Source organism: Anopheles darlingi, chromosome 3 (assembly GCF_943734745.1).
Source record: "Anopheles darlingi chromosome 3, idAnoDarlMG_H_01, whole genome shotgun sequence".
Classification (NCBI taxonomy): Eukaryota; Metazoa; Arthropoda; class Insecta; order Diptera; family Culicidae; genus Anopheles; species Anopheles darlingi.
The window spans coordinates 21273332-21298229 of record NC_064875.1 but is presented as its reverse complement, the minus strand read 5'-3'; the positions used below and the strand labels follow the sequence as shown (position 1 = coordinate 21298229).

At 50.6% G+C, this 24898-nt stretch overlaps 3 protein-coding genes across 10 annotated transcripts in view; 1 reads left to right on the top strand and 2 right to left on the bottom strand.

The window, feature by feature from the left end:
• Nucleotides 1–18742, bottom strand: part of LOC125955914 (fasciclin-3-like) — a 108826-nt gene extending 90084 nt beyond the window's left edge. For 3 of the 5 annotated variants that reach the window (XM_049687243.1, XM_049687246.1, XM_049687247.1), the window contains exons 1-2: nt 18614–18742; nt 17213–17916 (exon numbers count right to left, since the gene is read on the bottom strand). In XM_049687243.1, the coding sequence (XP_049543200.1) occupies nt 17213–17273 (61 nt within the window). In that variant the 5' untranslated portion in view covers nt 17274–17916; nt 18614–18742. The other 2 variants (XM_049687244.1, XM_049687245.1) reach the window with 2 other exon arrangements.
• The window catches only part of LOC125955895 (uncharacterized), a 291000-nt gene that overhangs the window by 160513 nt on the left and 105589 nt on the right, over nt 1–24898 (top strand). The window lies entirely within an intron of this gene.
• On the bottom strand, nt 22047–23602 carry LOC125955939 (fasciclin-3-like). 4 transcript variants are annotated; one of them, XM_049687297.1, is made up of 5 exons: nt 23300–23602; nt 22994–23211; nt 22582–22914; nt 22324–22512; nt 22047–22249 (listed from the first exon to the last, which is right to left on the bottom strand). In XM_049687297.1, the coding sequence occupies exons 1-5, from the start codon at nt 23476–23478 to the stop codon at nt 22068–22070; spliced, it is 1101 nt and encodes a 366-aa protein (XP_049543254.1). In that variant the 5' UTR covers nt 23479–23602; the 3' UTR covers nt 22047–22067. The 4 variants fall into 4 exon arrangements, with proteins under 4 accessions (XP_049543254.1, XP_049543255.1, XP_049543256.1 ...); XM_049687298.1 differs by having other exon boundaries at nt 22582–22911; XM_049687299.1 differs by having other exon boundaries at nt 23000–23211.

Below are 24898 nucleotides of genomic sequence, written 5' to 3'. Positions count from 1 at the left end.
TTATTGTCATCATTCTAATTTTCCCCGAAAAACTCGCGCTAGCCTCGCGCCACACTCATCACTTAATGGATTCCACATTTTCCTCTCTCTCTCTGTCTGTCTCTTCCCTCGCGATCTATTTAAACCAAACATACGCTAGTATGTGCTCGAGGACGCGCCCTGCAAATGCCACATTCCTGGAAAATCCGGATGACATTTGCACCCTCTCTGCAGGCCACCCCCAAAAAGGGAGTCACAATGGCATAAAGAGGAGGTCACAGTAACGCACACACCTCGTGCTCCTCCTGTTCTCTCCCTCCCCCATCGAAATCACGCTCGATCGAACAACGCAACGTAAACAAACATGACAGTTACTGTCATAAAGCGGGGGGATACCATTTGACAACATCTCACATTCGACACCAGAGAGGTGCGTCTCTCATCCCCACAGCAACAACAAAAAAGCCACAGAACGCCCCCCATTTAGAACACCAGCATTCCGCACCTTCTTCAATTTGATGCGCTTCCACACACCAGGGAACAACGACGACGAAAAAACCGAAGGGGGAGCGAACAACAACAACGCGATTCGATTTTGGAATTAGATTTTTGGGGAATTTTTATGTGGCATTCAATTCGATTGAGGCCACTCCCCTCCTCGGTGCTACTTATCCCCCACACAGTACTGCTGCTGCTGTGAGGTACTTTCGCTTCTACGGCGCACATCCCAAGGTCCCTGCTGGTGCCTGGTGCCGGCGAAGAAACGAAGCGAAGAGACTCAACAAAATCATTCCCCCTTTTGGAAAAAAAACGCGCCTTGGAAGCGCACTGCATTCATGCGTACTTTATGGTGCGTAACGTGTTGTGTGTGTGCGTTTGCTGCGGCCGGGGCCTGTCCAGGGGCCTTCCCGCCATCTGGCCATCGAACGGCTCTCAACTAACCTCAATCTGATCGGCATCCAGCAGCAGCAGCAGCAGCAGCTGAAGAAGATCCGCACACGCCTTGAAAGAGTACAAAGCGGCGGCAGGCGGCAGACAGTGTGATCGCGATTTATGTTATCGCGAAGCAGCATCTCTGTAGAGGGGTGGAGGGGGGTATGCAAAAAAAAACAGAGAGAGAGACACGCCACACGTTGGCCAACCAAACGAGGGGCCAAAGGTTCATCCGTAGTGTATGTGTGCTACTTTTGCTTAACGTATTAATGTGAAAGTAAGAGTCCGTGTCGCCGCCAGAGACCCTTTTTTGCAACAACAAAAAAAAACCCCGAAACCGCTGGGAAAACACAAACGAGAGAGAAGGTCACGGAAAAGGGCTTGCCTTACTCTACTTTTGGTTGCTTCCGCCGCATGACACACACACACGCGGAGCAGCAGCCAGAGCACGCCAAATAAAATGCGGTTGAATCACACTGATTATGATGATGATGATGATGCTGTGGCATAACAATAAAGCGCATATAAACTGCTGAAACACACGGGGATATGATGAGGTGGTAGAGAAAAGCGCACATGGCCACGCCGCTACACGAAACGCCACGTGCTGCATCATCATCAGCATGCTGCTGCACACACCATGGAGAGTGTGTGTTCCGCAATGCCAGTAGCATAAACGCATGAGAAAGTTGCTCCACCTTGCGCCACTTCTCTCTCCACTAAATCCTTTAACTAAGCTGCTGTGGAATTGAGTTTAGTGTCTCAACTGCTTTCCAGCCACACACACACACACACACACACACGCGCAAGAGACGCAGCGAAAAAAGGGAAAACCCGCGGATGTAAAGATGTGCTGCTTATGTGCTGCGCGCTCGGTGATATCTTCATACGCGGTATGTGGTCGCTAGAAGAGAGAGCACCAGACAGGCAGTCAGTCAGTCAGTCAGTCGGTCGGTAGGTAGGTTGGTTGGTTAGTTGGTCGCCGGACGGAATTTCCATCCAGTGCTAGTGCTAGTGGTGTGTGCGAACGGAACGCAGCGTAGGAAAGAAAGGAAAATCTGCATCGACCACCACCTACCCGGCCACTACCACGTAGTAGCTTCAACAATGAAGCGAATGTTGCTGCTCTCTCATGTGGTGCGCACAACACTATGTGCGCATTTATGTTTGGGGGGCTTTCGGATGAGGTGACGTGCAAAGGAACGCTGCTCCTCCTCCTCTCCTTCTACCATTCGGCGACGACTTGTTAGCAGAAGAGTTGTGTTATTCACACACTTGCACAGCTGCAGTAGCAGCAGCATTTGCAACTGCAGCTTCTTTTGCTATCTCAACAGGAGGAAGACAAGCAAGGAAGTAAAGGGAAGAAAAGGCTGCATGCTGCCAATGCCCTTGAGAGTTTAGCGGGTGGCGACAAGAAACAACGTTACAAACGATGCACTTCGCGTCTGCCCCCCGTGAGTTCCGTCTTTTACATGACCCCAACACCCAACCCACTGGGTGACCTCCTTCTTCCCTGTTTTTTTTTCTGCTGCCGCTTCTCTATTTAGAGCATAAGATGATGACATCATTACACGCGCGTTCCATCCACCCGCGGGACACGACGAGCTTGAAGTCGACATCTTTTTTGCGACGAAGAGACTGTTCTCCTCTCCGCACGACGCGCTGTTTGCTGCACTTTATGTTTGCGCAAAAAAACGGCCTCGCTTCACTCGCTGGCTACAGACGTGGTGCGTGCGGTTGTTGGATGGAAAGTGGGACATGAAGCCGCGGTTCGCGCGACAAGAATAATGTCGAGACGCTGGTGCGTAAGCGAAGCAAATAAATGGTATGTTTTACTTATGCTCGTGCTTGTACTACACTCGGCTCGTTTGGGAGAATTGTTATGAGTCGAGCACGTGTTGTGTGTTTGTGTGTGTGTGCTTGTTAGAGCTCATGATGATCATGATTGATCGATCAAATGTGTTAGACATCTCCCCCCCGTAACATCATGTTTAAACGTCAAAATGGATTCCTTCTCTCGTGCATTTTCACACATTGTATGCTGCGTTTAGATCGTGCATAAAATTGAAGTTTTATGTTAAAAAAAATGCTTTACTTCCACACTTTTTGATTTCAAATTCTCGAGTGTATTCTGGTGGTCCCTGGAATCTCTTTTATTGATTGATGGTCCGAAGTAACTTGAAGTAGAAAACGGAACCAAAACGGTGAAACTCCAAACCACGTTCTAGAATGCACCATCTGCTCTTCTCTCGTTACCACACACCACAAGACCTCTCTAATGCCGCGTTCTGCTCCACCGATGCGCTGGACTGCTGTGACAGCAGCTCTAGAAGAGTGCAGGAGCAACGGCAGCAACAGAAAGGGAAACCATAATCTGCCTTCCGCGCCATTAAGTCAACTGTCGCTTTTTAATTAATCTATTTGTCAACGACGGACGGACGAACGACCCCGTGTGGCCCCCCCCTGCTGCGATAATTCCAAAGGAAAAGCCGTCACCATACCACCAGCCAGTCACCGGGAGGAGAGAAGCTCGTTAGACTGGGCAGCTCTACGCCCGCGTTGATGAAGGTTCCAACACAGGAAACTGGGCACCGAACCGTGACATACCGGGGGCAGAAGGCGGCGTGCAGTTTATCGCACCCCGCACCCCCGAGGGAACGATCCTCGGCTGTCGTCGCTGTCATCAACCAGGAGAACCAGTTTCTTCCACGAGGTTGTGTCCCCAAAAAAAAAGCGACTCGTGAAAGATGGATCAAGACCTGCGCGCCGTGATCAAGTTCTCTCCCGTGTGTCTCGTGGTCTTATCGAAGTTGAAAATTCATTTATCTCGTGCGTGCGTAGGTAAAGGGATCATTAGCCCGCTGCCGGACGCATTGGAAAAATTCTGAAGAGAATTATGGGAAAAGAAGAGAAATCTCGAGACCACGGCGAGACCCACGACGACACGACAGTTCTTAACGACCTACGCGCGCTGCGCGCGATCACGCATCGACACGAGATGGAATTTTCATTCCTTTTTCTTTCCCCTCCTTCTTTTCCCATACCGTCGCGTCGTCTCCTACGGGGAAAGATTGCTTTTGGATAAGAACTGCTGGCTAGCGCTTTATGATTAAACGGTCCCTAAGTATTACTCCCCTCGTCAGACGGGGAACAAAGCACATTCTGGAGGAATATGCTGGTTTCGTGAGGTCATTAGACCCGTGTGCAGTAAAGCTGGACAGAGACCACGAGAACCATTAATCCGCTGTGCTTTCGCTTTCAACAACATTCGTCAAAGGATTTCAGGTCCTCGCGATATATCGCGTCGTGTGCCACCGAAAATGTATTCAAATCCATCAAAATTATCTGCTGCAACAGAAATTCTCAGACATGCAACTCCCCTCCATAGGTGTCCATCCAAGTCCACTGCATAGCTGGACAGCGACCCCTGGAAGGCAAAGTCACCGAACCACGAATAAATCTCCCGTCGTGAGTTGCAACAGCAGCAGCAGCAGCAGCAGTGGCTGTTGTCACGCTTGAAGGGACCCCTCTGTTCTCTCCCTCGTCACCCTCTGTTGCTTCCAACTGAGCTGTACGCATAGTCGAAGAACGCCCCAGGTGTGCGACCGCTGTGTTCGCTCTCTCTCTCTCGATCAGTCCCAGAAAATGGTCCCCACACGATCGGAGGACCCCCTCCCCAGGCATTTCCGATGAGAATTTGATGCTTTTCCTATGAAAATCCTGTGGGGAAAACAACAACAAACGCTGCGTGTGAGGAGGTGTTGAGCAGCAGCCCTGGGGCTCCCTTTCAAACCCAGCGGGAAGGTGTTTAGTTGAAATATGGTCCCTTCGAACAGGGCGCAGAGTGAGGCTGTGGGATCTATTAGAACACCAACCGAACCACCGGAACAACACCAAGTTCCGTAACATTAACGGACCGGGGTTCAGTTCGGGGTTTTGAGTACAACAACATTATTAACACAACAGGATGTTGTTGTGCACACCCCGCCCTGGCCATCAAACCGCCCCTGATGATGGCGGCGGCACCTCTTTGTCCACTTCTTTTGGTCCCTTTTTTTTTTATTTTCGAAACGCGGAAAACTAGTCCCTGCACCCTCGAGAAGAAGGCACGGCACGCACACCCTTGACCTCGTCTTCAAAAAGGATCAAATTGATGGAAGGGAAGGGAACAAAGAAGGGGTGTTGTTACGCGTCAAAGAAGGAACTCCCTCCCCCCGGAACCGTATTATTACGCACCGTTGACCGGGACCAACACAGGAATAATAAAAGAGGGAAAAAAAGTTGAGAAAGGTCTAAGCACAAGTCTAAACCCAGTACCAGACGTCAACAGCAGCAGCAGGAGCAGCATTAGGGGCAATATGCACCCGGGGACGACACCTGTTTCGCGGTTTGTTGGTTCCAAGCCCTTCTCCCTTTGTTCAGTTCAACGCGCGCGCCGTCACAGAGACTTCCGGTTCAAAATAAGGGAAAAAGATCATTAAGCGAAAAAAAGCAGCGAGAGCCAATTATACTCCACACAGCACGGCGATTATCTCCTCAGTAGCCACCCCGCGAGGATCACGTATTCTGATATAATTCTTAAGGGGATACGACGACGACCACGACGGTTGCTGCAACAAGCAATAGCCATAGTTTTCCTTCCCTAATGGGTCAATCTAATGGGTCGTTACGAGCTGTTGAACAGCTCGTATTGCAACCGGGTGGCACACGATATGTGGTTCCTGTTCCCAAGAGTAGTGCGTCGTCTCGTGGCGATCTCTACATGGGGTCATTCCGGGTATGCTTGCATGTGTTACAAAAATACAAATCCATAAACATAAATTTAATGCTTATCTGGCAGTTCCGGGGTGTTTTTTTTTACGTGCTCTATCTTAATATCATTTTCATCGGTTCACTCTGGTCACCTTTTCATTACGATAATGGCTTTTTGTGCGCTCTGTAGAGGAGAGAACTCTGTGCTCTTTGGAGCATTAGAGCCACCACGTGGACAGCAATTTCAAAGCATTATTAATTATCCAACATTGCACTTTGTCGAGAAGGGGGTTGCTCTCCTTTTCTTCTGCTAGTTTTCTTGATTATGAATGACCTTCTACCATCAGCGGATGGCCAAGAATGCGCCTTCTCGTGACGCGCGTCAAGATGACAGTAGTTCTCGCAACAAGGTCCCCTCCCTTTCTCTCCTTCCATCTGGCTCCTCCCATTCGCACAGTAGCAGTTATTTCTTTGTGTTTCTCGATGTCATTTTTGGAATTCTCATCGTCGTCGTCGTCGTCGTCGTCGTCGACCATGTTGTTGTTGCAGCACACCACCATCTCTTTGCAACCCCCTAACCACCCGTTTTTTCTCTAAGCGGAAAGGTCACTGCAATTGATACAGCGCCGAGGGAGGAGAAGAACGTCAAGTGAGAATTTCAAAGAGTTGTGTTAACTCTAGCTGACCGATACAAACAACCAACAGTCGTCGTGGTCGTGGTTGTCCACCATCGCCTTCAAGTTGGTTTTGCAACACGCAAACCCTCCCCGTTCCTTTCAGCCTTCCTCAACATTAACTGCTGCTATTGCTGCTGCCTGCGGATACCGGAGCAGAGAGATCGCCGCGAACGAGTTTTTCCTTCATTCCTCCTCCTCCATCTACTTCTCCTCCTTCAACTCTCGCCCTAATTACGGTACATTGCTGCATCCGTTGTTTGTGCGTTCTTTACGTACCGACGCACACTCTCATCGGTGGTGGAGTCATTCCGCAATGCAAATTACGACCTTCGCATGGTGGTGTAGGAAGGTGCTGCTGCGGCTGCTGCTGTCTTTATTGTTGTTGTTGATGTAACACCCCGTCGTGCTGTCAGCTTTATCACTTCCTGCAGCAACACACACTCACACGTAATGCGGGCTCGGTGTTCCCCCTTCTTTTAACGGCATGATGGTAGTGGCAGCATTCACACCTTCACATAAGACAGCAGCCGCCGGGCGCAGCAGTTGAGATAAGGGCCTTTTTTATCTTATCACCACTCCCTTGACACTCTCTCTCCCTGAGGGAAGCTACGCCGAGCGATAGTCTGTCTCAGCGTGTGTGTTGTGTGTGTGTGCACTTGAACGGATTCAACCGGATAATGCACTAACAAACACTTAATCCAATTAAACGCGATTCTAGATAAATGTATCGTTGATACACGCATTCCTTCGAAAGCGTGCTACTGCTGTTGCTACTCGCACCCTCTCTTTCGATAACAGCACATGTTAGATTAAGAACACTTTAGCGCGTCTCCAATACTGTCAAACACGCTGCTAAGTGTTTGAGTGATGTGTGTTTGGTCTGTGGTTGCCTTAAAGTTATTAAACCAAATGATGTTTTATCGAAACGAACAAAGCTAACAACAACAAACTTTTAAAAAAACACCATAAACAAACCGACGTGTGACTGGCGCGACCGTGACCGTGATTGTATAAATTGATCGATAAAAAGTGTGAAACAGTGTCATCAAAACTTTGATTCCATTGTTTATAATTAATGAAACCGCGTACACCGCCCAACACAAGATTGGATTAAATCGAATGCCCCAAAAATGGGGACACAACAACAACAATGGCGGCGGCCTCCCCCGTCGTTCGCATTCTGGAGAAATCTGAAGCCGTTAGCCGTCACCATCCGAGAGACCTTCTCATTTGAGTAGTAGTAGTAGTAGTAGTGCGTCTAGAACGGGACTTTGAGGGACATAAACCCCGCAGCACGCAACACGCATGCAATGGCGTCATCACTGGCCCCCGGGGGGGCGCTGGAAGAATACTAATGAGAATTGTACGGAGAGGAGCCGGCGGCGCGCAAAGAAGCTGACATCGTCTGCTCCTGACGGGGTATTTAGAACATGACGCACCCTCTGCTTGTGAAGTCTGACACCACGGTGCTCTCGTCGTCGTCATCATCATCAGCGTCTCTCGTTCACGACGACCTAGCTTTTCTTCGTGGCCTTCGCCGCGGGTTTGGCGCGCCATCGCGTGTGAAGAAAAGTGCGTCGTCCGAGAGTCAACTAGAAACCCAAATTCTCGAATGCCAAAGACCATTAACCATTGTGTTTCACGCGAACACAATGCGAAATGAACCGTGAACACACATCAACTCCTCCTCATGCCAATGGATTCCCTTGCTGCTGCTCTTCATATAGCATGACTTATGGACTTCTAATTTGTGACGGATGATGTCACTCACTGGCGCGGGAGTATTACATTTTGCTGGCGCAAAAAAAAACGGTTTCTTCTACTACCGCGGTGCGCCCCGTACTGCAACAGGCAGGGACCAACAACTGGGACCATAAAAATACGCCCGAACCCCGCGTATATTTCGATGTTTTGTGTCCAGTTCTTTCTGTTGCTCCTCGCTGGAAAAGCCCAATTGTCACACACATTGAAATAAAGGCCCTCCATTACACGCTAGTGACTGAAACACAACACAATGGAGAGGAGTTTGCAAAAACGCTGTTCGCTAGAACCCCTCTCGTGCGTGCGTGCACAACTTTCCAATTCCTCCCGGACCACCAGGAAGAGGAGGAGGAGGAGAGACACCGGACACTAACATGTCCACAGTCCACCACCACCACCACCACCAGCAGCTACTAACGAACGCGTTTTTTTGATAAAACAATTGGAGAACTTAAACTCACTGGCCCATATCGGCGGTGTGGTGTGGTATGGTGTGCGCAATTTAAATGCAATACAGGTGAGTAAGTCGTGGATGAGTCGTCGAGAATGACACGCTGGAGTAGCCCGTCCCCCCCCTTCCCTTGCGATATACGTGTGCAGCAGCACTGGAAAGCAGCAACCGGGTTTCGTTTTTGCAGCCAGAGAGTGGCCAGACCATCCATTGATGGTGGTCCTGGTGGTGGTGGTTCGATATGGCAACAACAGTACACTCCCTAGCTACCTTCCTTAGAGCTCTGTTGTGCGCGCATCGATAATATTCACCATCCAGGTACAATACTCTCGGGGTGTTGTTGGAGTTTGGTCATAAAGGTAGAGATAGAGCGAGAGACAGAGAGAGAGGAGAGTCTGTCTGTCAATCAACTGGTTGGTTAGTGTCAGTCAGGTCGGTCGTCGGTGTCTACGCCGCTCGGACAAGTACTGCGCGTGCTACACTCTTCCCCCCTGCTTTTTGTAGTTAGTTAGGGCGTATAGTGGGGGTCTTGGGCATGCAAAAATTATTTACAGTCACTGGAACTGGAAGTTTACAGACCGTGTCGAGAGCGCCCCCCACTGCCCAATTGGTACTGCGGTAGGACGGCGCTGCAGTGTGTCTGCAGGAAAGGGGAGAGTCCATCCAGCGTACATTGAAGCGCAATAGAGCGCAAGATTGCGAGTGATTTGGGGAGAGGCCTCTCCATCTCTCTCTCTCTCCTATGGGTCATTCAGTCATTCAATGGAACACGTAAGGGGGAGGAGAGTCACCGTTGAATAATTTGCAACCTGTTCCCTTAGCTTAGGGGGAAACTAGATGATATCCGAGGAGGATCACATGCCCCCACCACTTCGAGAGCGTATCCGAAAAAGCTGGTAAGGCATCTTGTGTGAAGATATTTTTAGATCATCAAGACCTTTAACATCGAGAACTGGGGAAAAGGGTCGCCGAACGAAAGTGTTCCGGTCTATTAGTCACCGATGAGACCGAACCACACACACACACACACACACACACACACACATCTAGAGCGGTTCCACACCAACACCCTAGAGCGCAGGTGACTAACCCTTAATTGCTCACTTGACTTGCTTTCAAAGTACTGCCCGCCTTGACATCATCTTGTCCAGGTCCAGTCCAGGTTCGTTTAAACGACGAGCGCATTTACACGCCAAAGTGATGATTCAATCAACACACACCAAACCAAGACATACTCTAATCGAGCGTTGCGTGCAGTTGCTGTGTCCACAACGGTGAGTCATGACCGCGGTACTCGTTGTAATGCAACTATACATTCCACCTGTGTATATAACTAGTTCTGCACCGCAGAATGGAAGGTCACTGCAGTTCCAACTTGTTCCACATTCCAATTCAGTCGCCTTGTAAAAGTTCAAGCTCATACGCATGCTGATGACGGGGACGAGGTGCGTTCCACGATCGCCAGATCCAGAGACAGCAGCAGCATTATAGTTATCGATGGATTTTTGATAAGATAACGACGGGTATCGAGCGCGCTCTGCTACTGCTTATCTCACAATCCTCTGTGCGTAGTTGTGACATGCGCCGCCGGGAACGCACTTCGACATCGTGGCTCTAGCAGATGGTACACAACGCAAAAATGGAAATAAATGTTCGACTCTGGCTCTGTTAGCAATCCAACCAAGGTTGTTGTCAAACAAGAAACCCGGTGCAGAGGAACGCGTTTGCCTTCTTCTCGGGCCCTCGGGAGGCAGGATTAATGTGAAAATAATGCCAATCGCCGGGAATTGGACCAAAAGCGAGCACATTCGACCACCACCATCACACCACGGCGAGGAACGCACAAACGGCGCAAAGCTTGCGCATTTATTAATTTCCTGTACAGCGCGCGCGCGCTCGCCAAATTTGCATAATGGAAATAATTAGCCGATTCTTTTTCCCTCTGTTGCCTCCCTTGAGGGGTACCACCCTAAGCGCAGAAAGTCTCTGCCCTTTTCCGATAACACAACAACCTATAAATTTTGTCCATCCGTGGTCCCCACCTCCCCGGAACCGAAAGTCTGAATATCCTTCCGGAATTCTACACTTCTCCGTCGGCTCGCGCTCTCTAGTTCTGGATGGGATGGATGTGATGTCCGAATTTGAAAACGCAAAAGGGACTCTATCGGACAGCACGAAAAAACGGAGCCCCAAAATATGCTATCCTGCCCTTTCTCCCGGGGATTGACCGGGTGGCCTGCCTGTGTTGCTTCGTTCTAGTAGGGAGGGTGCGGTACACACCAGAACAGAGCAGAGCACACAGACACACCTTGCCTGGAACATCGTCCTGCCGCCATCGTGGCCCAGTTCCATTATAAAACGAAGCTAATTACCAAATCCGTCGCGTCTCATTACCGGCCCGGGTTAATGACCGGTGGAAAAGGGACGCGAAAGAGCCCTCCGAGAGGTCTAGCAGGATACACAGGACGCGACGCACCTTCGCTACAAGTGTGCGTCGTGGCAATATTATACATATTTTACCCCCTCGAGGAAAGTCTTCTTCCATTCTCTCCTCTCCCTTAGGGGACTTCTCTCTCTCTCTCTCTTTCTGCGCGGTTCTTCTTCGCCGTTTTCGACCGTGAGCCTAATTAGTGGGACAGGCTGGGCAAAAATAGATCCCAAAAATTTGGGGTAGTCACAGTCAGCCGGCGGCCTAGATCCTCCCCTTCAGTTGAAGTGCTGCGTGTGGCTTATTGGCTTTTTCTCTAATCGATATCCCAATACCGACGCCACAGGCCGTTCGCAAGGATGTTTTAACAACATTACACATCTGGTTGGTCCAGAGACAACGTCCACGTTGCTGCGACGACTTGTCGAAGAGCTAATTGACGTTCAACAATAAACGAAATTGGCTGCTGCGTGTGCTCGGGATTTATAATGTTAGCCACGAGGACGGGACGAGTCCTTCCCTTCTTTCGACCCCAGAGATTATCCGCAGTAGATGTACACCACCACCAACTTCTGGAGAGGAAGAGACACAATCCGTGACGCGTCACTTGGCCGCCGTTAGCCACGATTGTGAGGTGTTTGAATTCGAATTTTATTCCCCCTTTAATGAGCCAACGATGCAGAATGGTCGAGAGCGAGTGGATGCAGAGTGGACTGGAACACACTGGACAAGTGTCCACGGTCACCACCGTCTTGACGTTCTTCTTCGTCTTCTCGCGACTCTTCGGTGTCAAAAGGTGTCTGTCTGTCCATCTCACTGGCATTGCTTCTTCCGGACATGTTGTTACCTCAACAATTTTCTGTCCCGTCTTCTGCCGCCTTGATGGGTTTATCTATGCTTCTTCCACCCCCTGCCCCTGCCCCTGCCCCCGGTACCACAGAGGAAAGCTAAACAAACTCCGCGCATATCCTATATCTTATTAGGAGACAAAGAAGATCTCCGGCGAGAAGACGACGGCGAAGGAGAAGGGTATAGTATTCCGGTTTCTATCTGGTTCTATCTGACAGTTTGACAGGCCAGCGAGAGCCGCAGTCCGGAGTCCCGTGCGCGCCCGCGATAGACAAAGAACGCTGGACAAACCAGAAAGAGGGAAGAATATGCTTCTCCAAAACTGCGTCTTCTGTGACGACGACGACGACGGCGGCGACCTACGCAGCAGCAGCAGCAGCACTTGTATACCCCTGGGTGTGCTGAGGAGTCGCGTGGGTTGTACTTGTCTTCATCACACCGCCGCCACTCGCGGCGGTCCCTTCCTCGGATTCCCCTGCCGTGCTGCTGAAGCAGTTTGTCGGAGATGGAGATTTAAATGTTGTTTTTTGGGACATTCGGGTACCGGCGGCGGCGGCGGCAGCAGCAGGAGTGAGATAGGTCAGCAGCGAAAGGTGTATTATATACCCGGGGACAGGTCGGTCGATCGGTCGGTCGGTTAGTCGCGCCAATTTTGTTTATCTTTTTTTATAAATCTCCCTCCTCTGTTGCTGTTCCCTTTTTCTTCTTCATTTCGGCTCTTCGGGACGTAAGGCGGGTCTGCGATCATCACGGCAGCCGCCAACGCCGTCTAACGTTCCTTCTTGCTTCTCCTCTTATCGCTCTTATGGGCTGGACGTGACGCGCGGAAAGTCCAGTCCAGTCCAGGTCGTCGACTTCTTCTTCATCGACACGGAGGCCCCCCTCACATCATCATCATCATCATCATCATCGTTGGCCTAAAGTTTCTATGCCTTTAGATGAAGAAGCGTGATGAGCGAGTTCACGTCTTCGTAACATACTCCTCTCGTCCTCTCTTCCTCCACTTCGTTTATCTCTCTCTCTCTCTCTGTTTCTGTTACCCTTTACACACCTTCATCCCCCAAAGAGACACACGCCACGACGGTCGAAGATTGTTCGTTGTCCTTTTTACTCTCGATCTTTAGCGTTTTCTCCGGCTCCGGGGATCTTCCTTCCTTCAGCTCTCGATCTTTAGCGGCGCGATCCTCTCGAGAGAGCTCGCCCGTGTAGTGGTGGTGGTGGTGGTGCGCTGTTCGATATTCATCATCAAACGATTTCAACGACTCGGTCAGCATGGAACCGGTTTTTGTTGTTTCGTCCCCCCGGCGCGCGGTTTGTCCAACTACCCTTCCACCGCGGTCTCTGTCTTTCTCTCTCTTTCGCTCTCTCTCTATCAATCTGTGCTGCTGCTGGTTGCTGCTTCTAGATACTCTGAACTTTCTCTTCCCGCTACGCTACACGACCAAAAGCGAGCCGGTTTTGTTGAAGCTGCCCCTGCCAGGGGTAGGGAGAAGAGGATCACCGGCACACGGCCCCGGACCGGCCATCATCTCCCGCGTTTCTCGATATTTTTAAAATCAACCACAAGCATCATTCGAAGGGGGGAGCAGTTGGTTTTTGGGATCTGATTTTGTGCCGTTGAGCGTTCGCGCGCGCGCGTGTGTGTTTGTGTGGCAGTCACCAGTGGCCACGCCATGAAAATGCGCGGCAATGGAGACCACACGACGTTCTCCTATATATGCTCTTTATGCACGCTCTGCTGCTGCTGCTGCAGTCGATGTCTGTCGAAAAAAAAGGCCAACAACGGGGCGAAGAACCTGGAGAGAACCTTGGCCCAGAGTCGTGCCTCAACAACCTAGATAGGGGTGTGTGCAGCAGCACGGTATTATTATCATTATTACAACTCCCACCAACCACCTTCCACTCCCCCTTCCTCTCATACCGAGGATTGTCTTCTATTGAAAAACATGCAACGCCATGCCGAGCAGCACGCGACGTTGCGAGTGGTACATACATACGCGGCCATCGTCAGCAGGAAGAAGAACCCATTCCGTCCCTTTTTTCGATTCGAATTGACTCATCGAGACGCCCTCCCCACATTGCTGTCTCTCCCACTCCGGGGAAGTTCCCTGAGTAGTTGTCGTTCATCATCATTAGATTCCGTAAAACGACAAAAAAAAACACAACTATCGTACTAAAACACAAACATTCCCACTTCCATCGCACCTGGGGAAAGGGAGGGGGGCGAAGACACGACCGTGACGCGCATTTGGAAGAGGCACGCCACTTGCCTTCACCCTGGCGCGCACAACCAAACCAAACCAGACGCTTGATTTGGACTTATTCAGCTGTTTCCGATTTCGAAGTGCCTTTGGTTTTTTGGTTTTTTTTCGGAAAGGCGACACCACCTCAACGGCAACGTGCTGGAGGAGGGTGCGAGAAGGTGCGTGTGAATTCGCGACGCTGGAATGACCGTGAATGTGACGCAGCACATTGAAGTGTAAACATTGGAGAATGCAGCACACATCATGAGCACACACGAAACGAATCGAAAGAAGAAGAAAACGGTGGAAAATCTCAAAACTAGAAAAGAAAAACAAAAAAAAATTGTGTGTGTGTGTATGGGCGAACCAATGATTCAAAAACTTTTTCCCGAAAAAAAAAAGTGGTAGCAAGGTAACGGTCACAAAGGAACAACAAATAAACGTTTAGGCGCTCTCTAGGTGTGTCAATGCCAACACGTCATCCATGCGAGGTCGGCCCTTTTCGCGGTACAAAATGTTTGAAAAAATTGCTCAAAATTTTCCCCCGGAACCCATCCGAAAAAGCCAGACACGCACGCGGTGCGCGGGTAATATACGTTTTGATAAATGCATCAACAACAGTTCCTGCGCGCCACGTTCGAAACGAGGCTCAGGGTCGCCCTCGGGAGTGACGGTGGTCCTTGGCATCAAAAACAATCGGCACCAAAACCCTCCGGGGTTTTGGAAAAAAAAAAACAGGGAACTTTAAAATAGCAAACAAAAACGGCAACTCTACAAAATCCCTCTGTAATACAATCAAACGTGAGTCTTGGTCATAAACCGAACGGGCCGAGAGTCGGTCCGTGACGTTTGTGCAGACACTATACTTCCCCAGACACAAGCTCGACTGTTGACTGTTTGTGATAACAGACACAGACACTGGACGCAACAGACTCCTAAGTGACCTCCTCTCAATCGCGCAATATTTTGTAGATTTGCAGATGCTTTTTTTGTTATGACTAAGGCACGCACAACACCAGAAAGCAGGAAGGTTCGGCGTCCGAACCTTCTTCAGAAACGATTCCGAGTTTATCGTTGGACTAAAAAGTGTTTAGCAAATGCGCTATCATGGGTCGCGGTGAGACGTGTCACATCGGACATCGGACGCTAATGTGATGTTAATTGCTACGCTTCAATCGTGGCCAAAAGGAAACAACTGGATTACTGACACACTCGCGCTCGCCTCTCGATCTATAGACCCGCGCCAAGAGCGCCGAGATAAGGAAATCTCTTTTTTTTTCGCGCTGACCTAGCACACTGCACGGTGGTGCTGCTGTGTCACTACTTTCTACATCGCCAGTGATGATAAGCAACCGCCGACACCGTTCTAGATTGGTCAGAACCAGTGACACACGTTAGCTGACGGACGGACAGGCGGTGGACACGTTTTATGGACCCATCATCTCACACAGCGGCAAACACACAAACACACACACACGCCCGGATTAACTTTTATCACCGCTACGTGATCACCTTGGCCTCTTCATGCGGTTAATAGCGTGGTCTACGAGGAGTTCATCGAATAGAGAGAAAGTAGAGTAGCGCCAGTTCTTTTCCTGGACCAACAAAATGAAACTTCTTCCAGTGGGCAATAAATACGACGTGAAGAATACTATCATAACAGAACTCGCGCAGCGCGTTGTCGATCGATAGATCAAATTGTTGCAAAAGGAATGTCATTCAAACGACCGGTGCTGGTCCCGGAAATAGAACAAGCGCGGTATAGGCGTCTGGGGGGCCGGGTTTTCCAGCGGCAATAAAACTATCATCACACAGAGGCGCATCCGTCTGCTTAATCCCGTATGAACCACAACGGAACGGCTAATCTACAAATAGTCTGTTCCTCATTTATTGACTTATCTTCTGCTCCTCACACCCCAGTAGTGTGTATGTGACCGTGGCTGTGATGGCTGTGCACGTGAAAATATGCTGATTAATTTTATGTCTAAACTCCGGTATCTTTCCCTTCTACTTCTAGGTAAGGAGACACCGCCCTTGACAGACTTGGGAGGAGGGATGCATTACAGGCCCCGTGGCCATATCTTGTAGTCGCGAGCAAAAGGAACTCGTAAGCTCGCTCGACGTGCGCCCTCAATTCGACGCAAAACCGTTTTTATGGCGATAGTAAGTAGACTTTCCCCATAAATCACGCCAAACCAACCAGGGACAGTGTGCGTGAGATAGAACCGCGTCGGTAAGGTAAGGATCGGGGGGAGCTCGGACATATTTGCTATCCACTTACAGCCTTCAGTCACGCGTGGCCATCTAGTGATTAGCGCGTCTGTGTGTGTGTGTGTATATGATGACACCACAGCGAGACCTGTCATATGACTCTGCGCTGTTTGGATAAATTTGCGAAATACCTTGAAGCTAGATTCCCAGTTCTGAGTAGTTCTCTGAGAACAGAGAGACTGAACGGATTCCCCCATCAAAGGGGTTCTTCCAGATATCTTATCTACCGAATTATTCCTGGACCATCTCCTCTACATTCATTAGCATATAGTGACTAAAAGGAAATCAAGTGGCACTGAATTAGTTCAGGTTGGCTGACGGTTCCACCAGCCCCTATTACTGGAGAACTATCTGCATCAACCTTCTATCAACATTCCATCAAATTTTCTCCAGATTCCCCTAAAACGGATGCCACGAGGAACCCTCCTGTCACCCCCTTTTTCTGAGGAACAGATAATTTTATCTACAAAAGCTCCCCCCCCTACCCCCGGAAGTTTATCATTAATAGCCAAACACAATCATGCAATCATGCCGGCGCACATCATGCTGCTGTCCCGTAGACCAGACCTCTCTTGCCACGGTATTAGAAACCGGAATAGGGGTTCCGAAAGATCACGCCAGACCGACAGACCGACACACCGACAGACCTGAGGAGTGTGTTGCTTCTCTTGGCGTCGTTGGGCATTGTTGTGCCCGAGCGACAGGCCAGCACCCTTTCTGGCGATGCTGGTGAAGCTGCCTTTTTCTCAGCGGACACAATCGAACCCGGGGGGAAGTTGGCCGGAAAAAGGGGGGAGAAAAGCGACCACACAACAGAAAAAACCCACAAGCCGGAGAAGGGGAAGAACCGAAATGATCATGTAATTACCTGTGAACGCAGCGCACACCGCCAGACAGGACAGGAACAGGGCTTGCATTTTCGTCTGCATTAATTATCTAACACACGGGACACGGGACACGAAGGCGACGGCGAAGAACTGGACACTTGTGCGCGGTGGTGGACTGGACCAGTCGGTGTCGATGGTCAAACAGTCGTTTCTACGAGAAGATGGCGTCGCGGCCTTCTTCGACAGGTGAGCGCGCGAGCACACACACGGGAGAGATGAAGATGAGTTGGGGTTCTACGCGTGCTGCAACAATGGTTTTGTGTTTAAAAGATCTTGCGACCACGGCACACACACACACACGCACACGTACACAACACAAGCACACGCGACCACACGGGAACACTTACGCGACGCGTATTTTCGATCGATATTGATCTGCTACAATCAATAAAACCGGACGCGATGGTGCAGTTGCAGGTGCAGGTTATGTCAGCAGAGAGCAGCAACGGGCTCCTGCGATCGAAAACTCACTCTTCACTGACGCGAGCGGGGTGGAGGGGATCGCGACGTCGCGGGGCCGTTACCTTTTTGCGTAACAACAGCTCGAGCGGAGAGCTCGACCGGCAAGGGGGGCTCTCAGCCTTCACACACTGTACTCCTCTTCTCACACGCACCTCACCGCTGATGGGAAAATGATGATGAGCCTTTTCCACACACACACACACATACACACTGCCTAGTAGTACTACAAATCACCGACAGAGAAAAAGAGAGAGAAGAAAGAAAATGTTGTAATGAAATCACCGCCATCGCTAGAAGCCATCTAGAAGGCGAAAGGGCTCACAGGTGATGTACTGGACACACCGAACAGGGGTCCCTTTCTTCTCCTCCCACCCTCTTCCCTTCTTCTCTTGCTGGTCAATTACACGGGGAGGTTTATCTCTTTAATTATTTAGATTACTATCCCTCCGGCCGCCGGTAGTGCTACAAGCAAGCAAGGAAGGGAGGTGGGGGTTGGCGACCTAAACAAATATTTTCCTCCTCGCAAAAAAAGGCCAATCCTAGTCGGCCAAACCAGCAGGTAACAGGCACACACACACACACACATGGAGGTACGACGGCGCGACACACTTTTAGCCTCCGAAGAGCGTTTTGTGAGGTTAGGTGGACGCCTGTGGGGTGTTTTTTTGAGCCACTTGTCAGATGTGCTGATGATCCTCTTTACACTCTTCCCTTTCGAACAATGTTATTGTTGCCCTCCCGCCCCCTCCTCTTGCACGCACGAACGCACGCACCACTTGTTGAACGTTGTGTTGTCTTCAGCAAGCAGAGCAGCAAGGGGACCGGGGATCTCCCCTGAGAAGAGATAATGATGCTGCGATGCGAAGATCACGATCACCCTTTCTCTCTCTCTCTCACGCTCGCACTTCTGCCTTACCTACCTCACACACGACGCGCGATGTTCGAACAAAAGGTGCAACAACGGAACTCGCAGCAGCAGCAACACGTCCTCCCTGGTCGTACTCCGAAACGTTAATGGCGGCGGCGTTCCTGGAACGGGGCCCGGGTAGAGCCCGGCGCCTGCGATGTTAACGCGCCGTTCGCTTTACCTTGCTGTTCGCCTTCACCACTAAGCGAAGGTGTGTGCGTGCCACGCTATATGCTTATGCTCGCGGCGCTCTTTCTCGCTCACTCGTCGCGGGCACCGCTGCTGCTGCAATGACTCATGTGGGGGCCACCCTCCCCCCCCTCCCCTCTGAAGGGTACACTCTTTTGCTTGAGCTCCAGCGACGACTCCACACCAATACGACGGTAAGCAAAGTTTGCTTCGATGGAGTCGTGACGCTTCGCTTTTCACCAAACAACCGTACCGCCGCGCGGCCTGCTTGATGCCTCCCGCGAAAGGTGGACAGGCGACGCGACGAGACGAGACAAGAACGGACAGGTTTCGGCGGCGGTGGCAGCAACGGAAAGAGAAGGAAGCTTTCGAAGGGACCCCAACAAACGCTGCACCACTACACACACGACCACAACACTAACGCCACCCCACGCGCTTTGTTTCGCGCTGAATCCGTTCGTATAGGTACGCACGGTGGTTGCTATGCTCCCCCACCCCCTCCGCCTTCACCCTCCCTTTTACCCGGTGAGACCTCCAACGAAGGTGTGTGCGTGGATGACGTGAGCGAGAGCGGCGGGTTTTTGTGTTTGAAAAAATGCGTTCCGGCGTGTACTAGCATGCATCGGTGTTCGGAGAATTTCAATAACTCTAGACCTCTCTAATTGTATTTCTAAGATACCCAACATATTCTAGAATAAGAAACCCAACTTGTCGTAACAAGTTCACTTTCTTGAACGTTTCTTGTTCATAGCATGGGCATCTAGAACGCGTTGTTTCGATTGCTAATCCCGATGGGGGGGGGGGGGGATCGTCGCTATACCAACACCACCATCACTGCAGTGATCGCGACTTGCACGAACGCGCGCACAAAAGAGAAAGGCAAAAGCGACGACGGCGACGACGACGACGACGACGACGCCGGTCGCCGAGAAGATGCTGCTGCTGGTGCGCCGTGAAGATCATGTTTCGATTGCCAAACCCCCCCCCCCCCCTCATCCACTCCGTCCCAAATAAGGCTAGACGCGGCGGGCTCGCGAGTGGAGTCTGCGCGAATTCGCGACACAACGCTGCATCCAACGGATTCATCGATTCGATTTATGATCCTCCGAAGAAGGCGCGCCCTCGTTGGATTGGGGACCCACCCCGGCGGGGGGTTGGGGAAGGTGTTGCTGGTAGAGAAAGAAGGGGTCGATTTGATCCTTGACTTCTTCTCCGACTTCAGCTCGATACAACAAGAGGGACGGTACCAAGGCTGGGGAGCGAGAGCCCAAAAACTGGTTTCCCGCTTCAGTGGTGTGCGTGTGTGTGGCTTGGGGCCAACATCGCGATGCTGGATCCCCGAGAGGCGGCTGCTGGTCATGCTGGGGTCTTAAGAAGCGCGCTTGGTTTCGGGTCAGTCCAATATGCTGGCCAACCGTTTTTCTTTTTTCGTTTTCGCTCTCTCCCTCTCTCTATTCTATGTTTCTCTTTATGCTTGAGAGCTTCTCGGCCGGCTGATGACCGTTGGTAACGTTACGGGTGGGTTAAAGGGAAGGGCTCGTCGTGGCGGTGCGACCACAGGCGAGAACCACACCACCGAGAGCCTTCTTTGTTCCGTTGACTTGGATGTCAAAATAAGGAGTTGTGTGTGGGAGCGAACCTGAGGTCCAACGGTCCTCCTTGCGGCGAGAGAAAGGGTGGCCGCGAGCGAGAAAAATCGATCCGAACGGAGTTTATGGACCCCGGGTCCTGAACAAGCGGTCAAGCGGAATCTTCCGTGAGCAACGGTCATTCGCGACGCCTGGTCATTGTTTCGTTGACAACTCCTACTCCCCTCTCGTTGCTTCTTGCTGGTATCCTCTGGGGGGGGGCAAATCGCTAGAAACGCTCATCAGGATATGGAAGTGGACGCCAACAAACGAACAGCCCATCCGCGGACTACCAATCGATTTGTTTGTGAAAAAGGATTAAGGTCAACATGGTAGTTTCTTCTGCTGGGGTTTGTGTTTGTGGGTCAAAACGCGGGGGAAATGGTAATTTAACGGCCGCGATGAAACGGACGAAAGTTGAATTTGAAATGCGCCGCACACCTGAGCGTTTTTTTTTCGTTTTTATCGATCTTCTGTCAGTAAGTCTAAAGGCCCTTCTACACGGAGCGCAAACGCGGCGCAAGCCAAACGCGCAATTTCGGTTTGCGCTGCACATTTTCAGCTCGTTGTGGAAATTTTATTTGATAACATTTATATATTTTAAGGTTGAGATGACTTTGTGGCTTGGTTTATCTTGATTGGTGTGTTTTCGAAGAACAATCAGACGTATTTTGAGATCAATCCAAGTTAAACTAACAACAATCCGGGGATTGAAGAAACCCCGCGATAACTCTTTAGCCGTGGCCACACGGGGCGAAAACTCTAGCGCAAACGAAAAAATTAATGCCAAAACTTTTGCGCTTCGATATGTTTACATGGCCGGGTTGAGGAAATTAAAATCGTTTTTTTGAAGAAAAGGATTGAATACACTAGCAATGATCACTCACTGTCGATGTAAACCACAAAAAGAACATATTGTGAGCCCTACCGTTTGCAAAAAGCTTTTACGCTAGGTTTTACGCTCCACGGACCAATAATCGTTTGACAGCATGTAAACGGCAAGCGTAAACGTTTTGGCATTAATTTTTTCGTTTGCGCTAGAGTTTTCGCCCCGTGTGGCCACGGCTTTTGCATTTCGTGGCTTTACCACGTGTTTTATAATGCTTTTGAAATGTTGAACTGTCTTTATCTTCATTATTGACAAGGGAGCGAAACCTCAAAGGATTTTAATTAATAAAAAAAACTGTATTTAATAATCGCTCATTTGAAAGTCGCCATACGTAAAGCAGATTTGCTGCCATTCCTTCTCATCTTTTCAGGCTCCGCATTTTTCATCAAACATTGCATTTTTATGAATAATTAATTACCATTTTTATTCAAAAGGAAAAAATCGCAATACTTAAACTGGTGAGGAGAAAGAAGAAGATTTGAAAGAGATGCAAACTTATCTATAGATCAGAAAAGAGCCAAACACCGATGGTCATTACTGTTGGATAAAAATCTCTTTTGAAGTCATAATTTATTGCAGCAAATGAAGCGTTTTTACTTCCATTCCGGTAATGGAATTCCGATTCACAAACAAAATATTAAACGAACCAAAAACTGAAACAAAACAACGGCAACGACGACAACGGACAACGGCCATCAGCTAGATAGCTCGCTGCGCAGAGAGCATGGCGCGAGTTGCGGCAGGGCGGCTTGGCTATCCAACTAAAACGTGCGGATCGGAAGCCGCGTCTCTTCACTGCCTTCCGGATGGCGGGCCTTACAGATGAGCGTCTTGCCGTTGTCGGCAGCCTTCAGCGGATAGGTGAGCGTCTGCTGGACCGTATTGCCCCGGAAGTTACGGCTCACGTACGGTGCCGAAAGGCCCTCGTAGATCAACTGATCGTCTGTGGGAGAGAAGATCACCATCCAAGGCCGTAAGTCAAACGCGTGACGTCACGTCGAAATGGTCACTACTTACTAAGGAACCACAGGAATCCGGCCGGTGGATTGCCATCCTTCGAGATGCACTGCACCACCAGATTGCTGCCCGCCTTGAACGCTCCATCTCGCTCGGCAACCTCACTGGACACGATGATCTGCGGTGCCCGTGGTTTCACCGGGGCCGTAAACGCTTCCTTCTTCACCTCCTGCTTGTCGTTGGTGTACACTGGAAGTGCAGAGACCATTGGCGCGATGAGACGGTGTTCCTTTCTACATTAGTTCACGGTCCTCATACCTTTCTTCAGTTTAATCGGAAGGCTCGTCTCCTGGAAGCCACCCTCGTATGCCGGATGCTCAGCCCGGCACGTCAGCTGCTTCTTGTGATCCTCGACGGCGATCGCACGCCGGTAGATCTGCTGTACGCTCGCCCGCCGATTGGCCGTCTCCACAAACTCACCACCGACATCGTCAGTCAATCGGACACCATCCAGATACCAGGACAGCTTGGCCGCTGGCCATCCCTCCCGCGACGTACACTTCAGCACCACCTTCTTACCGAACTCGAACTCCCCGTTCGGTGCGTCCACATTGCTAGCCAGCTCGATCTTCGGTGGTTCCGGGGCAACTGCTTGAAAAATGGAAGATGGCCGAATTAACGAAATTCCGTCTAACGGATCTCCTTCCTGGGGGTTCAATTCGGTAGCAACCTTCACCTGATACGTTGATGTCGATCGTGCCCTTGTAGGTCTGGCCACGAACCGAAACCGTACACTCGAACGCGCCATCGTGCGATGCCTTGATCGTGTCGATCGTGATCCCACAGGATCCCTTGCTCCAGCCCAGTCCATAGAACTTGATGCCCTCGACCGGTGCCGGAAGTTTATCGCTAGCCGCAAACGGTGCCGGAGCTCCCGGTAGCTTCACACTAAACAGGGCAGGGAAGGAGAGCGATCGATAAGTAACTAGAAGAGGGGGACTACGTCGTATCCTCGTAAGATGGATGGACGTCTTACATGCAGAAGTCGATCGGTTCCTCCACCAGGCAGAGTAGATTCACATTTCGCTGTCCCTCAGCGACGGTCACCTTGCCGGCCGGTTCCGTTACGACCTGTATCGCTGCCGCGCCACACGCCAACAATGTGGCGCCTACGATCGCCCAGATTACACCATTTTGCACTTGCTTGCTGCACATCCTGTTGCACTGTTTCCTGTTTGACTTCAAACTTGCCCAACTGGAGCTGATTCTTCACAAGAGCTTCGCTTCGCGTAGCATACGTGCTGCGAACTCGAACACTCTCTCTCTTTCGGGACCTCTGGCGACCTCGCACTGGAAGACTCCTTCAACGATCGAACCGTTGAACTGAACTGAACCACCGAATGGTCGCGATCGCGGCTTTTAAATTCTTGCCCTCCAAACAAAACCCCTCCTTCTCCCCCAAAACAAAAAATCATCGAAGCTCAAGAAAAAAAGAGTTTTGTCCGCATCTTCGCATCTTTACGATCACATCCGGACCACGCTGTCACCACGGGTCTCCCCTCCCGTTCTTCTCTTGTACTGTTTCTTCGACTCGACTTGTTCGATGACCGGTTCTTGGTGATGACGATCGCCAACACATTCGCGGTTGGTCGTCGCGTCGTTTGTTTGGCAAAGATCCCGCTTATCGCAGGCGACGGTATCGGTCGATGGTGCTAATTACGATTTTGGTAGCAGGTTGGCATCCCCCCCCCTTTCCCTTGCACCCCGTCTGATGAATGTATTTGGCAAATTCCTCCGCCGTTTTCCGACTCGCGGTGGCTGCTGCTGACCCTGCTGGGCGCATACTAATGTTGTCCAATTTTTCTTCCCCGATCGAGGCGATCACTTAAATGTCGCCCGTTCGATAAGGAAGTGACTTTTTTGCTCTTGTTGTTGTTGGTACTTGGCTGGGAGTGAGGCCCATGGTGTTGTTCTTGTGCGACGTGTCGAGGGCGCGGGGGATTAGAATTCGTAATAAAAATAAAAATTTTACGTTTTTCTTTTGCGCGTTCCATGGGCTTTTGGGCATGGACTCCCGGGGCTCATCAATCGTGGTGACCAGAGTTGAAGGGTGAAGGGGACAGCTGGCGGTTAGGGAGGAAACGGAACCGAACCGAACACGATGGTCTCGTTAATTATTTGTTTTGGAATCGGCTGCTGCCGGAACCGGTCTGGGATGCTGCTGCTGCCGCGACGACGACCGAGGAGACACCAGCAGCATTCAACTCTTCTAACGAGCACATAAATGTCGACGTTTTATGCGGTGTCGTCGTCGTCGCCGTCGTCGCGATCTTTGCGATGACCCACGGGTGCGGGACCGGAAGGGCCGTGAAGCGCCGCGCGAGCGCGCGCGCGTGTAACGGTTCCTCCGTGGCGTGGTGCCTCGTTGCCAAAAAGTTCACGGCACGTGGGAGGATGAGAAGAGAAGCGATTTTTATCGTTTTATAGCACGAGCTCCAGTCTCCAGGGTTCCGAGCTGGTGCAGTTTTGGGCAAAGTTTAGCTCTTTTCACAACCCCGAGAGGGTCAATGGCAAAGTCAGCAAAATTCACATATTCTGCCCACTCCGCATGGTACCATCGCGACAGATTCAATTA